Genomic DNA, 20,653 nt, shown 5'->3' on the forward strand with positions numbered 1-20,653 from the left:
TTACCAAATATTCATAAATAAAAATATTACACATGAATTGTGGTTGAAGTACTAAATATAATAAAAATTAACACTATACAAACAATAAAGTCTTTATTTATTAAATAAAAATTACTTATTTATGTTTCATTCTTATTTATAATTAATTAATTTCCTATTTTGACGTCATTTTTTTAAATTTTTATTGTGCACTTAATTGGTATATTTTGTGCAATTTTGTCCAAATAATACACGATAGTTAATGGTGATTATAATTTATGCACCCATGGAAGAATTTCCAAATTAGTGCGGACAAATTTGTATGAAACATCATATGGTGGACGATATTTAACATGTTAACATCTGCAGTTAAATATTTTTAAGTATCCTTTAGTTATTGTTATTTATGTTATAATGTTTTGTATTTAACAGGTGTGTGTGCAGTAAAACTTATATCACATTCTTTGTCATGATATAGAAGTATGCACTATGACGGTCTCGTTTTAAATAATATAATACAATAATAATAGTGCTATTTTATTAGGTTGTTTATCAATTATTTTTTGTTAAAAAAAAGTGATAAAGTGTTTCCTTTTTAGTAGATTATTCAGAAGGCATATTCAACATATACCATAACCATACTTCCGCGCACATATATATATATATATATATATAAATAAGGGATCTGTTTACACCCAAGTTTTGTTAACACTAATTATAATCAATCTCAATCATTTTTTATCTTAGATCTAACGAGTCAAATGGGTTGGTACAATAAATTATTTAAGATTTTTCTTTTTCTCTTTCATCATTTATTGCATTTACTCATTTGGTCCATTAGATCTAAAATAATAAATAGTTGAAATTGAGTGTAATTAGTGTAAACAAAACGGATCTCTCCTATATATATATATGCTTATGAAAAACATAAAGTAAGAGGCATCATCCATCCAGATAGGTTAAATGGTTGAATTATATAGGTTTAAATATATTGGATGTGTGGGAGAGAGGCTACATGTACCAAGACAATGGGTACACATCTACTACATTATTCATTTGTGTCACTTCATATGTCAGGATATATGATTTGATCATAAAAATATTTAATAATTACAATTTAACTTAAATAATTTCTTTTTCAATAAATCATAAGTGATCGTAAATGTTGGATTCTGACGCCTTTCTTGCAGTGTTGGTACAGTTTTTTGTGGCATACCATCATCTCCCATGGTCATGAACACATTTATATTATGCGTCGAATTCACGTATACCATGTGTCCCACCCGAGTGTAAGAATTGTTTTCACCCGTTTTTTGTTGCCTTGTTGATTATTTAAAAAATTAATTAATATATAACTTTACTTTTTATAGAAATATAATTAATAATAATTTATTTTATAGTTGAATAAATAAAATAATATTAAATTAAATGATTAACAATTGATAATGAGTTCAATTTATTTAATATTAAAAATATATTAATAAATAAATATTAAAAATGAGGGGAAGGTCGCCACTTGTGCCTTATCTCTCGGGATAGGGATAGTTAACGATCAATATTTTCTCTTTGTCTCAACACTATTAGTCAATTATTAAATTGTGTTCCATCAGTTAAATATAAAACTAACTTCTAATTACAAAACTGATTAAAAAATATTTTGAGAATTTGATAAAAGTATAGTATCTTATTTTAATAAATAAGTATTTAATAATTAAACAAGTTTACAATATAATTTAACTCATGCAGTCTTTAGGGTACCATTTTAGTTCAGGAGGACAAAGTGATAATACATTTTCCGATTCGTAATCGACTCGAGAACTGACCCATATTGTGCTTCTTCGTTAACCATAATTTAGAATTTGGTAAAAAGTGGGTTTTTACTTTTTGTCCGCATAAAAACTTAGCGATAATTTAAAATCATTTGAAAGTAGTTGAAATTTCATTCTCCATTTTCTTAAGTCATGTAACTGATAACAATGAAAAATGCAACCAATACTAGTTTTGAATATTCATCTTTATACCAATGTTAAATGAATAGTAATATTCGATATTTTACAAACGAGAGCAGTTGATAACTACTTAGATAACATGTTTATTATTTATTTAAAATTGTTAGAAATTTTTATAGGATTTTTATTTTAATATCATGATTCGAGTTTTACCTTTTGATGATTAGCAACTTTAGAGATTTTATAGAACTTTTTAGTTGAGTGGTTTATGTTAAAGTCCCAACTTTTGTAAATGAACCTAGGTTATGAATAAAATTCTAAATTGTAGCAAAACTAACTTTAATTCACTAAGGCATATAATGTAGTGGACATGACATTACATCAATTTCTACTATTCCACCACAAGATTAATTAGCCTTGAAACAAGGGTGTAAGTTGAATGTTTAAGGGATATTATTTTGAGACTTGTGGGGGCTAATAGGAAATTTCTAAAAGTTTTAATTCTTAATTTTGTGGGGTGTGTATAAGGAAAGAAATCTAGAGATGGATTCTTATCATGTGAAACTATAATTTTCTCTAGTTTTTTATCATAGAAAGTTAGGGGAAAAGAAAAGAAATTCATAACTTATATAATTAATTTCTTAACTTTTGTCTACAGAATGTGATGACAAAAACTAGATACAACAACTCTAAAGGGGTGAGAAAAATAATTGTATCACCAAAACCTTCTTTACCGCAAGAGTTCCAACTAATCCTAGTTTTAATTACAATGACAACTTAATGTCATGAAATCAACATAAACATGACAATTTATTCCATTGAAATCATTATAAACATACAACTAGAGCGGGCTCATTCGACTAGCTTGGCATTTGTATAATTGTTATTGTATTCATCTTACATAAGGTAGGAATTGAAAAGAAATTAAAATCTTTTTTATTATAGAGCATCCTAGTGTTATAGTTGTACCGAGCTAGGATAAGGACAATTGTACTCTACTTTGCACATACTTACACACGAGATTAGAAAGGTGTCTATCATGAATAGTAACTGCTTCAAAATGGTGCACTATATGACCATCAGGATGATATGACACTAAGTATTGTTCTCCATTATCGCATGTGCACGATCCAAGAAGTTCAGGAGCATCCTTCCAAGAGTGGTAACACCCATCATATAATGAAGTGGATGAAAGATGTATTTTTTTTGTCCAATAACTAGTGTCTTATTCCAAAGTACTGATATCAACAACGGAGTAAGCCTAGTTTGGGGGAATATCACGTTTTTTAATATAAACAGGAGAATCATTAATCTCAATAAAAATGTATGACAAGTCATCAGCCTATGGTGGGAGGTCAATTGTAGTAAATTGATTGCTGATGTTGTGACCTGATTTTCGGTTTGAAGACTGACTCTATGACTTAGAGAGAGGCGAACTCGATTTCTACTTCTCTCAATTGATTTGAAGTCGCCACTACGTTTTTTGCAGTTAAAACGTAGAAACCTCACTTTTATGCCCAATTAGGATATGGTCTTTAAACAGAAATTCTGAGCTCGGGAGTCGATTATGGATTGAGGAAGGTATTAGCATCTCGTCCGGCTGTTTTAAAAAGGTACCCTCGCTAATAACATGAACTTTTATATCCTTAAACAAATTTATTTAAACATTTAATTAGTGAAACAAAATATTTATTTTTTATTTTTGTGTCTAACAATAGGTTATCTTGCTCCTATGTATCCCAAGGTCCAATAAGGAAATCATGACTACGTAACGTAGTTCAAGTTATAAATGTGATTAATTTGTTTAGTTTGGTTTAATTTGATTAAAATTGTAGCTTTCATCGTAAAAATATTTTTTTTTTATAAAATAAGGATTAATAGCAAAGAGACAGCATTGGTCGTACACTGACTTTTCACCTTTAGAGCAGAAAGAAAGAGACGCGTAGGTCGTAGACCGGACTATTCAAATCCCATAAATTGTGTTTAAATTTTGAAAGTAGACATTTAGAAATAAGTTATTTTAGAAAAACAGTATTGATAGCAAAGAGACAACACTAGTCATAGCCCGACTTTCTACATTTAGAGCGGAAAGGAAGAGACTACACATGTCATAGGCCGAGCTATTCAAATCCCATAAATTTTATTTAAATTTTGAAAGTGGACATTTAGAAATAATTTATTTTAGAAAATCAGAATTGATAGCAAAGAGACAGCATTGATCTTAGACCAACTTTCCACTTTTAGAGCGAAAAGGAAGATATGACACAGACCATAAAATGGACTATCAAACTCCATTTAAAAACGTTTAAGTTTTTAAGAAAAAATTATCAACAATTTATTTTTTAGAGTATATATAATTGATAGTCTTTATTTTAATCAAGACAAAAGCCAACATAATTTAAGGTAAATATAGATTTATTGTTTAATAGGTAGGAGATAAGGAAGATACTAACTAACATCCATTTTATTGGAATTGCCTAAACACACAATATCAGTAATAATAAAAGCAAATAAAATATAAATAAATATTAAAGAAATAAAATAATAAGTAAAAAAGAAAGAAAGAAAGGAGGGTTAAATGAATGGAGTTAATTAAAAGGGGTACCCGTATGAAACTATTTATTTATAATATGACCATTTTGATTCTTTTTATATTATTTTTTAAAATATACATCTCTAATATTTATCATCATATATTTGTTACTATAACTTTTTTTCATTTTAAATACCGCATCATAAATACTAAAAAATATTAAAATAAAGAGCAACATAAAAATCAATATCAATATTTAAAAATATAATGACACAAATAAATAAGTTCTTAAAGTTGAATTAATCAATTTACAAAATAAAGCACAAATGATGAAATGAACAATCCAATAAAGGTAAATCCAAAAAAAAATGAAAATGCTATTTAAATTTAAGGGGTAAAATGGGAAGTGAATTTGGTTGAAAAAGTAAGCAATAAAAAAACAACCCAATATAAAAGAAATGTGAGCTTTGCTTAGTTTTCCATAAATAAAAGCTGAATAGTGGATTGTCAAACATACTTTTATTAAAACTTTAGGCTTATTTTTTAGTCAAACATACTTTTATTAAAACTTTATGCTTATTTTTTAAAAAATAAGCAAAAACTTCAAATTTTCATCAATGCCAAAAAACTAATATCACTTATACTAAATTTTCTAAAAGGTAATTTAAACAACAATAAAATGGGACAACTATATTTATAAGTAGTCAAGAAAGTGTATCACAGGTCTAATATAATAATTTAATCCACTACTAAGATCAAGCAATTTCTCAAGTCGTGGCTTTGCACAAAAAATGCAGATAAGAACTAGCCACCACTTTACCATAGAGCAAGAATTCAATTTTTTGTGTATGTTTCTAAACATTAACTAAAGTTGACAAGAAAATGTACATCAAAACATGTAGAATGTTGCCTCTATTACGACTTTATAAAGGAAAGTAAATTTTGACCTTTCTTGCCCCTTCCATTACAGCCAAAGAATGTACAATCACCAAAAACCAAACAACATCTATTCCACTCTGTTGGTACATGTCATAATAGCTGATTTCATCATTTCTTTATCCAAAGATGTTTCAACTATCACCTGCACAATATGATTTATCGATATTAGTTAGATTATACTATGTGCTTTCCATCAATAATCCAACTGCATTTAGGAAGCTAGTTCAATTCCTAGAGGAAGATGGAGACCAAGAAAAACCATAGGGGAAATGATAAAGAAAGACATAGAGTTTAATGTTTTGTTAATGAACATAATTTATGATAGAGCATTATGCCGTTGTCCGATCTATGTAGCCGAGCACACCTAATAGGATAAAGGTTTGATTGTTGTTATTGATATACAATTTAGGAAAATGACAATCACTAGTGACTAAAAATAGATTCAACAATGATTCACACTGCAACGGCCGCTATCCGCACCACAACGGTTGTAATAACCATAATAACACTAACTGCAACCATGAACATAATTGCGACCACAGCGACAATTTAAAAAACTAGATGCAGCTAAACTGAATATATAACATTACCTCTTGTATTCTGTTTTCTGATCGAGCAAGCAATTTGTATTGATTCTCAAAGATGGACGCCATATAAACCTGGAACAGAATTATGTTTGCATGCAGATAAATCAAAAACTTAAGTATGCTGCTAAATATAAAACTGTTTCAGGAAACAAATCAGCTGCAAATCCAGACTAGGTTGGCGACTTCTCATAATCTTTTATTCGTGAACATGAGGTGTTGGAATTTCCAACTTGGAAAACTTAATGTTGATTGTGACATTGTGTTTGGCAAAAATTAAGATGTATGGGTATGTCGATATAGAACTAATACATCAAAATGGTGGTCATATTGCTATACAAAGTATTTGCATCATGTCATATCCATGTCCCATATTCATGCTTGCTAGGGTATGTGTAATAAATTGGCTGTGGCAGCTCAAAACAAGAACAAGTGATCACATAACCAAAGGAAAAAGAACCCAAGAGATTTTTTGACACATTATTTTCTTGTTTTTCACCATTTCATACAAAATACAATTTTTTTTAAATATTAGAGAAAACGTATCAATTGAAAATGAAAACGAAAAAAAAATCCTAACTAAGATTTATTAAATTAAGAGGTCCAAATATTGAGTCCATACCTGAAAAGTTGGAGCTAAGCCAGGGCTTTTGAAAAAACGGCCTTTTGAAACGGATTGGATTCCCTCAATATTTTGCAATTCTTTTATAAGAGATTCCACTTCAGGCCACTGTCCAAAAATGAGCACAATGGTATGATTAGACATGTCAAACCATAAAATAATCATCACTAATCTATACTTATCGACGATTCCTTGTATGGCAAGAAATTTTTTTGAATATTATAAACGAAATGATTGATTGGAACGAAAATAATATGAATAAGACTCGAATGAAGGCATAGCAAACGGCCAAAAGTTGGACCTAGAAGAGTGGGATAAAATGTAGAAAGAGCTATTAATTCATAATGTCTTTTCATTTTTACTGTAAATTCCGTAAGCACACAAACACTTAACCAATCTAAAAGAAAATATTTAATTTATCTCTATGAATATCACATCAGAACCTCTTATTCATTTACAATGCCTATGGATGTATAATCAAACATAAAATTAAACATTAAAACATAATTACAATTAAAATTAAGCTACCAATGCCTAAACATTATGATAGCACCGGTATCTGCAGGGAATCTCTACCAGGAGCATAGACAAAAAATTCTCATTTTCTTGCCATTGATCCCTCAAGGTGGTCAAACCGTAATCAGATCCTACAGAACCAAAGATAAAGGGGTATGTCTAGGTTCATTCATGCAATGCCAATGAGCCTCCAACCACTTTATCACAATCGAAATTCATGAGAGTCAACTTTACCACTAAGCCATATCCTAAATTTTTATTGGTCAAACGTTGCCCCATCCTTCTGGATAAAATATGAACATACTAACCAGAATACAAAAGTGGCATAATTCAAATACAAGAAATACATGTGTATGATATATAACAAAGTCAATATCCATAAATGAAATTCTTTCAAGCCTCTTGTTTGCTGCTAAGCTATTGATAAAATAAGACGCAAGAGCAGCCACACAGTAATTCGATCAAAATACACTGTGAATGCATTTGGGCATATAGCTTAATTAAGCACTTATTCAATAAGCTTCTTGGATAAGCTTATGGAAATAAGCTAAAAGAGCTTATATGATGGTCATAAGGTGTTCATAAGCTTATTTTTATAAGCTGCTCTCACAAGATCAAATAAGCTTATTCAAAATACCTGTCCGTCTCTTTTGATAAGTTTTTAGTATCATGTTACTCCTGATCTCTGACAAATATGGAAAATTGATTACCTCAACATCTGTTTGAGCTACTTCCAATCTCCCATCTAAGGGGCCATGATCCCCAACTACAGACTCTAAGGATTTCATTAACGGATCAGGCATAACCTCCTTTAATGATAAAGCTATGCGCTCAAGAGGAAAGTTTAAACGTTGAACTTTGGCCTCTATAACCTGGACAAAAAAGCAAGCTTCAAAATAAATACAAAGAATAAAGACTAGAAATTAAGGATACTCAATTAGTATCATCTATATTGAAAACACTAAAAATAGATGGCAAGGACTTAGAGAAACAATTGTTTTTAAAATGCAAACAGGTTCTTCATGCCTTGCATCCACATCATTTGTTTATTCATTGAAATTTTTCTTCACGTTTCAAATATGACATGTCAATGATAAAAATACCTGACCAATCTTAAAAAAAGATGATGAGTTCAAAGTGGCATCCCATGATAATTCTGACTGATGAATTAGTGCGGAAACTCCTTCAACCTTCATTCATAACAGGTCAAACATTAAGAATTTTCTATACCTCTCTGAACTCGATTACACTTAAAGGTATGCAAGCACTTGACTAAATACAGGGACACACATAGACAGGGGCACAAACAGGCTCAGCAAGGCACTTCGACTAGCTTTAAATGATGTGAAGGTAAATATATTTGTAAAACTGAACTCCAAAAATACTGAAATAAAATGATTTATATACCTCGGCAAATATTCCAAAGTAAGTTATCTTTTGGATACGGCATTTCACTATGTCCCCAACTTGAAGTCTAGCCTGCCACAAGGAAAACAAAAGGAATGCGAAGACAACTTGATGTTGCATTCAAACAACAAGACAGCAACGCATGCTTCATGCTAATTGAATAATAATTGCTGCCACTAAAGTATTTACCATGAGATTTCTCTTCTTCTCAACAAGTTCTTCCTTCTCTTTTGGTCTTAGTGAAAATATGAGCTTTCTCATTTTTCTGTCTACCAAGAACACATTTGCTTTAAGTTTCTGCAAATCACAGAATCAGATATTAAGAATGATAATATCCAAATTTCACCTTTAATAATAAAATCCTTAGGAATATATTTGGACAGTGCATTTATGTTGAGTACAAAACCTGCCCGATGAATGATGACAAGAATTTAATTTTCTCTTGGTCATAAATCCTTAACAGATCTTCCAATTTCATATCTGGTGAAATTTTCTCTTCCAGTTTACTTCCGCTCTCCAGATATGGAAGAGAATCAGAAGAGACATTCTTATTTTCAACACCATAACTTGTAGTAGTGCCTAAGTTTTGCTTATACAATGATGGATCCAAACCCTTCTGTCTTAACCATGACTCAAAAGCTAAGAACTTCCATCTGGAAGCAAGATTACGGTACGGCAGAAATCCTACCAAAGAACCAAAAGATACCTGTAAAATGGTTCAATCATGTTCAGAAGATATATATAAAGAAAAAGTCATGTATAACTAAGAAAAATTATAAATGAAAGCCTCCCTCGCTAAAATTCTGCTTTCTAAGTACTTACAAAGAAACCTTTGGTATTGCAGCTTACTAGGTCCACATCATCCCTATCTCCAGTGTTGAGCAATTCTTCTGCCCTTGTCCAATCAGCATCTTCAGTTTCCTACAAAATTAAAGAGCACAAAGGTTATTACCAAGCATCTGTGAAACCATGAAGTTTTAGGAAATATAAATATAACTCGTAAAATCTAAATAATCTGACCTGAAAATCTGAAATATCAACAAGATTCTCTAGTTCATCATGGTTTGTTTGACCTCCTGGATTCATAAAAGCAGTCTCATCTCCAACAGAATTTGAAGTCTCATTCACAGATTGGTCTAATCTATAACAAAAAATGCATTTAAGTGGCTAACAGTAACTGGCATTGCAACCATAAATGGATATATACAACTGTAAATGTATTTCATATACCTTTTTGGCTTTCCCTGTAGCGCAGCTTCCCTAGACAACTCCACTTTAGACTCAACCGAATTTAAATCTGATGGTTGACTTAAATCAGTTAGGTCCTTACGGAACTGCAGATCTTTCTTCTCATGTTGCTCCAGTACCTAATTAACCAAGCATGAAACTATTTAAAGACAATGCTTGCATTACTAAATTCCATACTACAATGAAGATTACCACCTACATCATTTGGGATTATGACATTTGCATCTCCAATCTGCTCAACTTCTTCTTTTCGACTAACTACTTTGTGCGGCTTTTGCAACAAGGTAAAGCTACCAACTTCACCACTTGCCTCTCCTTTCGTTATTTTCAACTCATTATCACTGGTTCTTTGATCCTCCAAATGAGTGGCAGGCTCTTGTTTTGTATCAGTATCCTCAATAATTGATGGTTCAGGCTTCCTCAACAGTGTCATGTCACTAAATCTCTCCTTCACTTGCCCATCCCGCATATTTAGTGACAAATTCGGTCTCATTCTCAACCTTGAAGACATGTCTTCATCAACATCATCCTTATACACTGTTGGCTTTCTTAGAATAACATTAGGAACACTAGTTTTCTTCACATTCTCAGCCTTACCTTCCGGGCGACTGGGTTTCTTAATCTCCGATTCAACTTTGCTATCATCAGATTTGAATTGCGATCCTTTTGCCAGAACAGGCCGCATCAAACCTAGACCATCCAACTTACTTGATGACTTACCTCCCACAGAAACATCAAATGGAACTTCCTCTACTTCCACAAATTTACCCTTATTCTTATTATAGGATTTCTCAATATCAAGATAAGAAGCATCAGGGTTGGCCTTTCTTCCCATTATCTGAAGCAACAAGTACAATGATAAATAGACTGTTTAACATGGTTTTATTTTACACGAAAAAATTAGACTTTGTTTGCTTTAAGAAAATGTTTTTCATTTCATTAATAATTGCAAAATATGTTACCTTCTTTTCATTCTTTTCCTGCTTTCAACGAATTGCACAGTGAATGGTGAATTATTAATGAAAACAAGGCGGCGTTCACGACTAGGCAAAACGAAACCAGAAATTATTATGAAAGCAAAGGCCTTTCTTCCCATTTATAAGGTGGTGTTCATTTTATGTTGTAAAAATCTTTGAAATCAGTAAACAAAACAAAAAACCAGGTGACAATTTTCTAACTATTAATACAAAAAGGTAACACTGTATTAAACCGAACACAACTTAGGTCAGGTGACTGCCCCATCGCAGCATTAGGACTGAGACCAATTTTCTAGAGTACATAAAAATAGTAAAATTGGGTGAGCATTTGCAAAACATGGTTTTGATTGAACTTGATTTTTTTAAAATTCATTTCCATTAAAATTGTGTTTACAATGAAGCGATATATGTCCGGATACTTCATTTTTTAAAATCAAATTTTGACGGAAAATCCAGAGTAACAAAAGCTAGATTGTCTCACTTATGGTTTTGATGCAACAACAATTTCACTATTAGCAAACACACACTAATAAAATTCCAAACCACGTTTACATATTCAATACTATAAATTTCAAAAACGGAACCAAACACACAAATAATCCACTATAGCAGTTCCATGGTTATGAAACAAGCATATACACACAAATCCTTGGTTTTTGGAGGATAACATAGAGAAGAGAAAGAGTTAAAAATACATGACTTTCCTCAAAAAACCCGAGTAACAAATAGACCCATGTATGAAATAGGAAGAAGTAAGCAAATGGGTATGCAGAAATGAGGAAATGAGGTAAAAAAGATGAAACCTTGGCAAGGGTGAGTTTAGGGTCCTCCCCAAGTAATCGACCGAACTTGAGTTCCATAAGGTCATAGCTATTGAGTTGAGGCTTAAGGGGTTGTTCTTCATGTGACTGTGAAGAAGCAAAAACATTGAATGATGCTTTATTGGGTCTCTGATGATTATTCAAATAAAGTGTTCTTCTTCTGCTTCTGCTTCTGTTTGATGAGGAAAACGAAGGGAACTGGGTTTGGATGGTGAAGAAGGGTTTAGTGGTAAGAAAAAGGGAACACATTTTTTTTGGTATTCAGAATTTGATTATTGTTATTCTCATCAGAGTAAGAGTTTGAGAGTGATGAAGCTCTGAATTCGGATTTGGATGAACGGATAGCGAGTGAGGGAGAGAGAGTGAAGAAGAGAAAAATGTTATCTGAATAAACATAATTTATCTTCATTTTGTTCTTTCTTTTTTGACCCCATGTGTTCCTCCCTTTTTTACACCAAATATTTTTATGGTAAATCACTAAGACACTCTATCAACCTATATTGCCTATATCAATCATATTCTCAATGTAACATATATATTCTCCTACGTCCTACACAATAATAAAAATAACATGTAAAGTAGTGTTTTATTATTTTATTAATGATTAATTTATAAATGATATATATAGCATTTTCTCGTAGGTTTAAAGGTGGCAGAATAATTTGATATTTAACTGTTTAAATTGAGATATTAGCTATGTCACTCTTAATGTCTATCATAACTTTATCAATTGATATTGTAGTATTAATCAATATGTTGATCAATTATGTCCATTGGAAAAGTCCTCATGAGAGAAGAGTTAAGTTTAATGTTGATGGATAATGCAAAGTAAATAATAACACAATTGGAAGTGGAGGTGTGTTGCCTAACGATAAAAGGGAATAGCTTGTCGGGTTTTCAGCATATTTTGGTTTTGGAACCTCAACCCTAGTGGAAGTGATGGCTATGATATATGGGTTGATTAGTTTTGAGTATGGATGACCCGCAATTTGATATTCAAGAGTGGTTACCTAGACGTACTGATGAAAAATAGATTTGTAACAATAATTAGATACAAGTGCTTAATATTATTTGAGATTTGATGTTGCGTGATTGAGTTATTCAAATCCAACATGTTTCGAGGGAGAGAAATATGTTGATAAACTGTCAAAACTTAGGTCAGATTCCTCGGAAAATTGAAGATCTAGGAACTTAGTTCCTATGGGAGCACTTCATATTTTGCATAAAGAAAATGAGGTAATTTAGCTTGCCACGACTGTGGGTGGACCCACGGCGTGGTAGCTTATAGAAAAATGAGAATTTTGGCTATTGACACACAATCGTGTGTCCATACATTGTTCGTGTTAGTCAAATTATGCATATTTTCTTGTAATTTTACGTATTTTTTTTTATTTTCCTTTTAAATAAATGGGTTTGGTTGCATAAGTCCATGAACCACTCGAGTTCGTTAATTGAGAACTTAGTTTGGCTTCGGCTTTATATTTTCTCGATTAGTTGAAGTAGTTCCTGAGTTTGCTATGGTGGACCAGAGATTTGTTGAAGCAGTTCCTAATTTGCTATTTGGAGTAGGAAACTACCCTTCTTAATTGACCATGAATTGAGGGTAACATGGTGCTTGTGGAAAATATGGCTTTTGGGGTTGACCAAATGTCTCAATAAATGAGGTTTCCTCCTCCATTCTTGCACATTCCCCCTGGATTACCTTGTTTTTTAGCCCCTCACAATTCTGCCGCTGCCAAGGCTATTCTCTATTCTTTCCCCCAAATTATCAAGCGATGAAAGTCTAACGAGACGCTCCCTAACATTATATCATAAAAAGGTGGTCGGCGAGTATCAATAAACATCAAAACATTCTCCTCATTGGATATTTTGGGCTTCACTTGGGCGGTCATTTCTATCCATCTTTGGGTATACTCCTAAAGGTCTCATCACTTGCTTTCGAAATTTTCTTGAGTATAATCCTACTATAAGCTAGATCAATATTGTATTCATATTGGTTAATTAAGGAAAGCATTACATAGGTCCTTGAAAGATCTGATACGAGGAAGTTCAAGACGTATGTACCAACTAATGGCAACTCTAATTAGATTCTCTTGAAGGACATGGATTATAAAATTATCATCTTTGATATAGGGTGTCATTTTCCTAGCATATATAGTCAGATGATCATCCAGACAAGACGTTCCTTGATATGTGCCAGACTTGTAAATGCAAGTATACATCAATGAGCAGATTGTATATGCAAGCATGTATCAAATAGATTTTGATGTAGACAAACATTGATGAAAATAAAGATTGGAGACAAAGTTTGATAAAGACAGAGATCGGCAACAAAGATTGATAAAGGAAAAGGTTGGTGAAAATAAAGATCAATAACAAAATCAAAAATCAAGACTCAAAGTCACACAGGCTAAAACATTCAAGAAGATCTAGAGGCTAATTGTTTTATCGTATCCTTATCAGGTCTTGAGACATTTGCTTAGAAAGAGTCTAGGCTAGGATGAACCATAATGGAAGTCTCACAACCTAAAATCAATCATAACTAAAATGAGACTTACATGCATACATACTTGATTTTCATACACATACATAAATATATGATCATATAATTTTCATGCATTTAAAAGAGTTTTAAATCTATTCAAAATCATGTATCATATTTTTACAAATCATGTAGAGGTTCATATTACATTGAAATATCTTTTTCGAAAATTCATTAATCGATTAAGAGTTATTTTAATCGATTAAACAATGGAAAATTGGGAATCCGTTAATCGATAAAGTATGGGTTTAATTGATTAATGGTAGTTGCAATTTATGGTTTCTTGATTTTTAAAGAATCGATAATCGAATAAATTAAGTGATAGTCGATTACCTGCATCAGAAAACAGAATTGTATATTAACCCAAGTTTATCCATTTTGCTTAATAATAACACACACAACGAAAAACATATTCATTATACATATTTCTGAAAATCACATTGTTCTTACACTTTCATATCAAAAGAGATATTTTCAAAGTGTTTTTGAAAAAAAAAATGGAAAATCTTTATGAATCTTTAGAAATATTTTTCAAAGAAACATAATTGTCAAATCTTGTAAAGAAATCTTGCATTTTACATTTCTATATTTTGATTTTTTGAGACTTGTAAAAGGGTTCTTAGATTCTAGAAGAGTGTATATTCAGTATATATAGGTGCAACAACTTGTTTTAGTGTAGACATTGGCATAAACATATTCTCTTGGTGTGTTTAGTATCATCATTGATAGAGGGTTGGTTTGGGAAAATCCTAGCGACAGTTAGGTAGTTATCTTCATCGTTTTATACAATGGTCTTAAAGAGAAGTAAGAATGAGATAGGACGAATCGCGAGTAGGTGAGGTATTCGAAAGAGGCGAGGGTAAGTTAAGTCACATTGCTTGGCTTAAATTTCAAGAAAGGAGTGCTTGTAGAAGTGTAGAATTGGAAAGTGTGTAAATACATTGGTTTCAATTTCATAGTGAAGAAAAATCGCCCAATATAAGAAGGGAAGGCTTGGATGTAGTTTGCACCAGGATAAAAGTCGTGTCTCATTCTTCTCAACCTTTAACTCTTTACATTTTTGTATTACTTGATTTACTTAACTTGGCGTGCAAATTATTCTGAGTTATTTGCATATTTTGTTATGTGTATTTACTGTACTTAATCATCTATAAGAGTGCATATAAGTTTAGTTGAATCTTGGTAATCTTGGAGATAAAAAAAAACTGTTTTTCAAAGAACAAGCATTGAATAGTCGATTGAGTTCTTTAGTTAATCGATTATTTGCAGAACAAATTGATCGACTAAATCACTTGATAATCGATTAAACAGTGAGGAAATTTGTAAATTCATTTTTGCTAATTGAACAACGGTAATTATTTACTGTATCACCTATTTACTCACCTCTAAGATAGATACAGAGCCCTCTGGGACCCAACAAAACTCAAGCATCTTAAATTTGGTGGCACCACCAAATTCGAGACTAAACACATGTTAGAGACAACCTTCAGACCATAGGAACCTTCTTTCTCAATAGTGTTGTTCCTTCTGTCTATAGCATTAATCTTCTCCTGATCTTGGGGATTCATAGAATTGTATGGAGCAGAGTAGTGGTTCAGATTGATATGGACAGCTAGAGTTTTCGCGTGAGGAGAGTTTTTTAGCGTAGTCTTGAGCTGAGGTTGGAGACTGAGTATCATCATGTGTGGTGGGTTTAGCCCATTCGATTTCAGTTGCAAACTCCATATTACTAGGTTCCTCTTTTTTTCCCTAGACTGTTTCAGTTTAAATCATGATTACTTTATGTCTAGTCCAACAATAATGTCTTAAAATCATTCTTCAATTGATGAGTACACTTAGTAATAGATCATGGCATGCATGTAGAATAAATGTTTTTTTTGTATGATGTGCATGAGATGAACAAATTTTCTCTATTTTTTTGTCATGTTATATGGATTGAAATGCAACCTAATATTCAAGATGTTGTATGAAATGCAGCCTAATATTCAAGCTAAGTAATATTGACATTGAGCTTATACTACTAAAAAATACATGACACATGTATATATTGATGCATATTTTGGGATGTGTGATTGATTTGAGAATACAAATTTTTTAATGCATGAGATTGCTTAAAGAAATGCAATTTGTGACACATTTATTTTGGAATGCATGAATATAATTATTAGACATTATATTTGAGATGTTTGGAATGATTCTTTTTATTTGTATGATGAATATAGGAAGGTATGCAATAATGAATGCAATTATAGGGTGAGATAAGAAATTAAAATCCATGATATAGTAATGCATGAAATAAAATGATTAAATGATTTTTATTTTTTATGAATGCATGAATAAGTGAAGAAATGGGTGTATGTAGGAATGATATGCTTTGATTTTTTCTTATTGAATGCAAGAGTAATGGTGTGAATGAATATTTTACTTATATGTTCTTTCTTTTTACATAAATAAATGCTTCAATTATATATTTTAAATGCTTGAGTGAGTAAATGTTTGAATAATCTATTTTTTCTTTATGGATACATGAGAATGCAAGAAAATACAATTTATAAGGGATATGATTTTGAGTACACGATGACTATGATGATACATGTAAAGATGTGTGAAATGATTTACAATAATTAATGATATGATACAATAAGATAACATATTACATTATAGGAGGCTCAAATTGAAAAAAGAGGAGAAACTCAAGTATTATGAGTTTAGAAACGAAGTCATGCTCAAACTCCTAACTCACAATACTTGGTGATAATCTGAATGGTCCACATCACAAATATCAGAGACAACGGAAGTCAAGTCCGGCAAAAATATTGTCTCTATTATCCAAAAATTGTATACACAAATACTCGAGTATATGGTATATATGTGTGCAAATACAAGTGTACTTTGTTGAGAAGAATATGATTTTAAAAAAAAAACCATTATCAAAAGCTATAATAATAATAATAACAATTACTATTTGATTTTTCCAATAAGAAATAAAATAAATAACCAAATAATTATGGAAGAACAGAAACTATTTCATTCATGTTTCCTTTACCTGTTATATATTCTAAGCAATTAACTATATTATGGAAGAACAAAATGAAATAATTCATGTTTTGTTTTTCTTGTTTTTATATATATATATATATATAAAAGGTTCTATTTATATTTTGTTTAGTTGTTAGGATGATTCAGTAAAAATAAATATATTTTAGTTCTATCTCTAATATTAAAGAACATATTTAAAATATCTTTCAGGATCAAATAATTATTAATGAAAAATTATAAGTTATTAAAATAATGCTTTGATAGCACATGTAACGCTGATAAAAATTGAAAGTAAAATTTAAGCAAGTTACCATAACAGGCAACCACGTTTCTGACATATATTTCATAAGCACTCTCTAAACAACCAATTTGTGCAAACTAAAGGAAGCAGAAGTAACTGAGATATTTAAGCAATTTCGTGTAAGAACTTCCAACAATGTCAACCATTTGAACAATTTCGTTGTCTGAAACATAGATCAAATATATAATTTGAAGCAAAATGAGATTGAAAACAACAAAAAAAGTACATTTGAAATGACTTAGGGCATACATACACTTTGTCTTCAAAAGGGCATCTAAATGCCCTAAAAGAATATAATGCTTATCTACCATTATTCCTTATACGGTCAATGTTTTAAACAAATAAAACACATATTAGAACTTTTGCATGAATCTTGCTAAATAACAGAAATCTACCACCGGATCAATCAAGACCCACCATGAATGAAATGGGGTTGAAGCCATTGTTTCCCAGAAAGAAAACACAAAAAAGCCAAAGGTTCCTTGCAGAGTTGTTTCAACAATTACTACTCTTGTGTGACCACAGCCTCTTGTTCTTCCTTTTCTGTCTCCTTTGATTCTGAATCTGATGATGCATCTGCTTGTTGTTGTTGTTGTTGCTCAGTTTTCTTCATTGAAGCTGTCTTGGAGAGATAACTATAGCTTCCCTTCTCCTTGAAAAGCTGGGAGAAGTGGGGCTTGCAGTAAAGAAATCCATCAAGTGCAGCATAGGTTGAAGGAGTTAGAACGCATCCTCCATGTGTGCACCTAAAGCATGATTTGTGGTAAAACTCACCTTCCACAGTCAACTGTCATAGACAAATATCACAATGTATATATAAGCAAACAAAAAGGTATATAGTTCACAAGCAAGGTTTCAAATTATTGTGGTGATAAGTGTCAAACATATATCTCTATTTAATTGGAAATTTTGGACTATTTTAATGTATTTTAAACCTAAACAATACTTACTCCACTTTGTTTTGAAAGAATTTATGATTTTGAGGTATTTGATGTGTTTAATATAGTCCCAATAATATGGCTTTTGTAGTGTTCCTAATCGCATTGGTCGCATTTTCTTATAGTTATGATAAATATAATATAAATCCATTTGCGATTACAAAAACAGTACAAAACTTTATAGACAATAAAATAAAGAAGCAATTAATGTGAATGGCCAAACCTTTTCCAATGGATATACAGTTTTCTTGCATGTTGAACATTTCTCTTGAGTCCCAGAGAAGAAGGCAGAGAGTTTGCTAGGTGTCTTAGTCTATAAACAATTGAAAACAATGTAAATTTACACAAGTTAAAAACATATATAAAGTGAATATTTACCAAAAATATATATAATAAGGGAAGAAAAGGGTACATACCAGCTCCTTTGGAGGCTTTGCAGCTGATTGAAAATTATGAAACAAGATTATGATTAGCCTCAAAACAAGTACACAAAAAACGTGATTATAATGTTTCATTGAAGAGGCTAAAGGGATCTTACATGATTGGAGTTTCATGCCGCCATTTTCCTTGTAAAGCTGTTCAAAGTGAGGCTTGCAGTACAAAGTTCCATCCATTGATGAGTAGTTACTCATCTGTAGTTGAAAAGCCATAACATAAAGAAAAAGTTTTGGTTTTAGAAGTGCATGATTCATGTTATTATGTAATTATTATGACTTTAATATATATGCAGCCTAAAAGATTTTCAAATGAATTATTAAACTCTATTATTATTAAGGTAAAGATAACTTGTAACATAATTTTGAAGATGCAAGAATCTTTTTCCATATCGTCAAATCAAACATGCAAAACATTACCGCAAGGTTTCCATTGCAATGGCTGCATCTGAAGCAGTTCTTGTGATATGAAATACCATCTGCAGATACAGACTCCACAAAGTGAACAACTTTATCACAAGCCTTGCATTTCTGTTGGGTCCCGCTAAAGGCCATTTCTTTTTATTCCTTTGTTTTTTTTCCTTGAACGTACTAGCTACTCAAAAATGAAATTAACAACAGAAAATATATGTTTTATTTTGTTGTTGTAATTTAGAAAGCTAGCACGCAAAAGGTGAGAAAGGGTTATATATGAAAGAAATCTATATACCTCACCGCTTTGCAATGAAAATTTAACTCAGAGAATGATTCTATATATCATCATTTTCCACCATCTTTTGTAGTAGTTGGCTTGTGCAAAATTAGAGGTCCATAGTAAAAAAGGATAAATGGGTGGAGACAAGTAATCCAAACACACATTGTTCATTACCTTATTATGGATGGTAACATATATTTTTCTCTAATTATAGGTTTCAACTAAAAAAGGAAATGCATGACATGAGACTATAAAACATTCTTTGACCAAGTCATTCATAGAATTTGTCCTCATGCGTTATACCCATTGGTTGATGACTTGATTTGAAGGTGTTATTAGATTCACAGTTTGTTTTTTTTATAGAATTCTATTCTTAAAACAAAAGTAAGAAACTTGCTAAATCATTATTCTGGTTAATTTTTCAATATTTTATGGAATAGATTATATATATTGGTTATTAATTTTCACAATAAAAAATTTCAAACTTTCATTCTAACGTATGTCCTAGGCACATTTTTACTCAACCAAAAGAAGTTAATTTAAATTAGAAATTAATGGATTTATAAAATTCATGTGTATCAAACTATCAATAAATAAACATTTACACACTAACTCTAAATGTAAATTTATATTTGTAATCTATTAAAAATGCAGTTAGACAACCACTTTCAACCTTATAAAAGTAATACAAGTATTAAAATGATGACAACTATATGCCACCATACATTTCTTATGATGTGGTTTAACTGCATAAAAACATGTTGGGTTGAATATTTTTTTTAAAATTTAGAAATAGAATTCGGGCATCATTATTGTAGAATAATTTAAGGAAAATAAGTAATTAGTGACATATCACGGAAGTATTGAGCTCCGCTAAGGTTTTTCTCCCATCTTCTTGGAGATACAATCATGACTATTAACATTCCCCATCCGACCATATGTTGTAATGTTAATAGTCATGATTTTCGGTGGAAAGGGAGGGATTGTATTTTTTGTGGGGGTAGAATATGAAAATCTCCCTGATTTTTGCTCAGGTTGTAATGTTATTGGCCATAAGTTGGCTCATTGTAGAAGGTCCAAGACCAAGTTGAATGAGGATGTTCCCAAAACAACAACTAAGAACGTGTTTC

At 31.2% G+C, this 20,653-nt stretch overlaps 2 protein-coding genes across 5 annotated transcripts; both read right to left on the reverse strand.

The window, feature by feature from the left end:
* Nucleotides 1-5,167: 5,167 nt before the first annotated feature.
* On the reverse strand, nucleotides 5,168-11,968 carry LOC109342045. Of its 2 annotated transcripts, XM_019580016.1 has the most exons (14): nucleotides 11,558-11,968; nucleotides 9,977-10,615; nucleotides 9,760-9,896; nucleotides 9,550-9,670; nucleotides 9,352-9,450; nucleotides 8,936-9,235; nucleotides 8,719-8,826; nucleotides 8,530-8,601; nucleotides 8,226-8,312; nucleotides 7,833-7,994; nucleotides 6,607-6,714; nucleotides 5,991-6,059; nucleotides 5,440-5,542; nucleotides 5,168-5,395 (listed from the first exon to the last, which is right to left on the reverse strand). In XM_019580016.1, exons 1-13 carry the CDS (start codon nucleotides 11,822-11,824, stop codon nucleotides 5,468-5,470), a joined length of 2,244 nt encoding a protein of 747 aa, XP_019435561.1. In that variant the 5' UTR covers nucleotides 11,825-11,968; the 3' UTR covers nucleotides 5,168-5,395; nucleotides 5,440-5,467. The 2 variants fall into 2 exon arrangements, with proteins under 2 accessions (XP_019435561.1, XP_019435560.1); XM_019580015.1 differs by lacking the exon at nucleotides 5,168-5,395 and having other exon boundaries at nucleotides 5,424-5,542.
* A 5,648-nt stretch (nucleotides 11,969-17,616) lies between these two features.
* Nucleotides 17,617-19,582, reverse strand: LOC109342047 (LIM domain-containing protein WLIM2b-like). Of its 3 annotated transcripts, none has more exons than XM_019580021.1 (6): nucleotides 19,250-19,582; nucleotides 18,934-19,027; nucleotides 18,812-18,834; nucleotides 18,619-18,708; nucleotides 17,930-18,244; nucleotides 17,617-17,711 (listed from the first exon to the last, which is right to left on the reverse strand). In XM_019580021.1, exons 1-5 carry the CDS (start codon nucleotides 19,382-19,384, stop codon nucleotides 17,963-17,965), a joined length of 624 nt encoding a protein of 207 aa, XP_019435566.1. In that variant the 5' UTR covers nucleotides 19,385-19,582; the 3' UTR covers nucleotides 17,617-17,711; nucleotides 17,930-17,962. The 3 variants fall into 3 exon arrangements, with proteins under 3 accessions (XP_019435566.1, XP_019435565.1, XP_019435564.1); XM_019580020.1 differs by having other exon boundaries at nucleotides 17,642-17,907; nucleotides 17,953-18,244; XM_019580019.1 differs by having other exon boundaries at nucleotides 17,642-17,893; nucleotides 17,925-18,244.
* Between the last annotated feature and the right edge of the window lie 1,071 nt (nucleotides 19,583-20,653).

The sequence above is a fragment of the Lupinus angustifolius genome, unplaced genomic scaffold (assembly GCF_001865875.1).
Source record: "Lupinus angustifolius cultivar Tanjil unplaced genomic scaffold, LupAngTanjil_v1.0 Scaffold_162_1, whole genome shotgun sequence".
NCBI lineage: Eukaryota > Viridiplantae > Streptophyta > Magnoliopsida > Fabales > Fabaceae > Lupinus > Lupinus angustifolius.

Bases quoted from the DNA above. Each gene is read 5' to 3' on its own strand.
- LOC109342045 (XM_019580016.1), bottom strand. From the start codon at position 11,824: ATGTGTTCCCTTTTTCTTACCACTAAACCCTTCTTCACCATCCAAACC. The intron at 9,451-9,549 runs GTCAGATTATTT...TTAATTTTGTAG, and splicing joins TTGATATTTCAGATTTTCAG to GAAACTGAAGATGCTGATTG. The intron at 6,715-7,832 runs GTAATCAATTTT...ATTTTTGGACAG, and splicing joins TAGCTCAAACAGATGTTGAG to TGGCCTGAAGTGGAATCTCT.
- LOC109342047 (XM_019580021.1), bottom strand. From the start codon at position 19,384: ATGGCCTTTAGCGGGACCCAACAGAAATGCAAGGCTTGTGATAAAGTT. The intron at 19,028-19,249 runs GTAATGTTTTGC...TTTCAACTACAG, and splicing joins ATTGCAATGGAAACCTTGCG to ATGAGTAACTACTCATCAAT. The intron at 18,709-18,811 runs GTATGTACCCTT...AATTGTTTATAG, and splicing joins CAAAGCCTCCAAAGGAGCTG to ACTAAGACACCTAGCAAACT.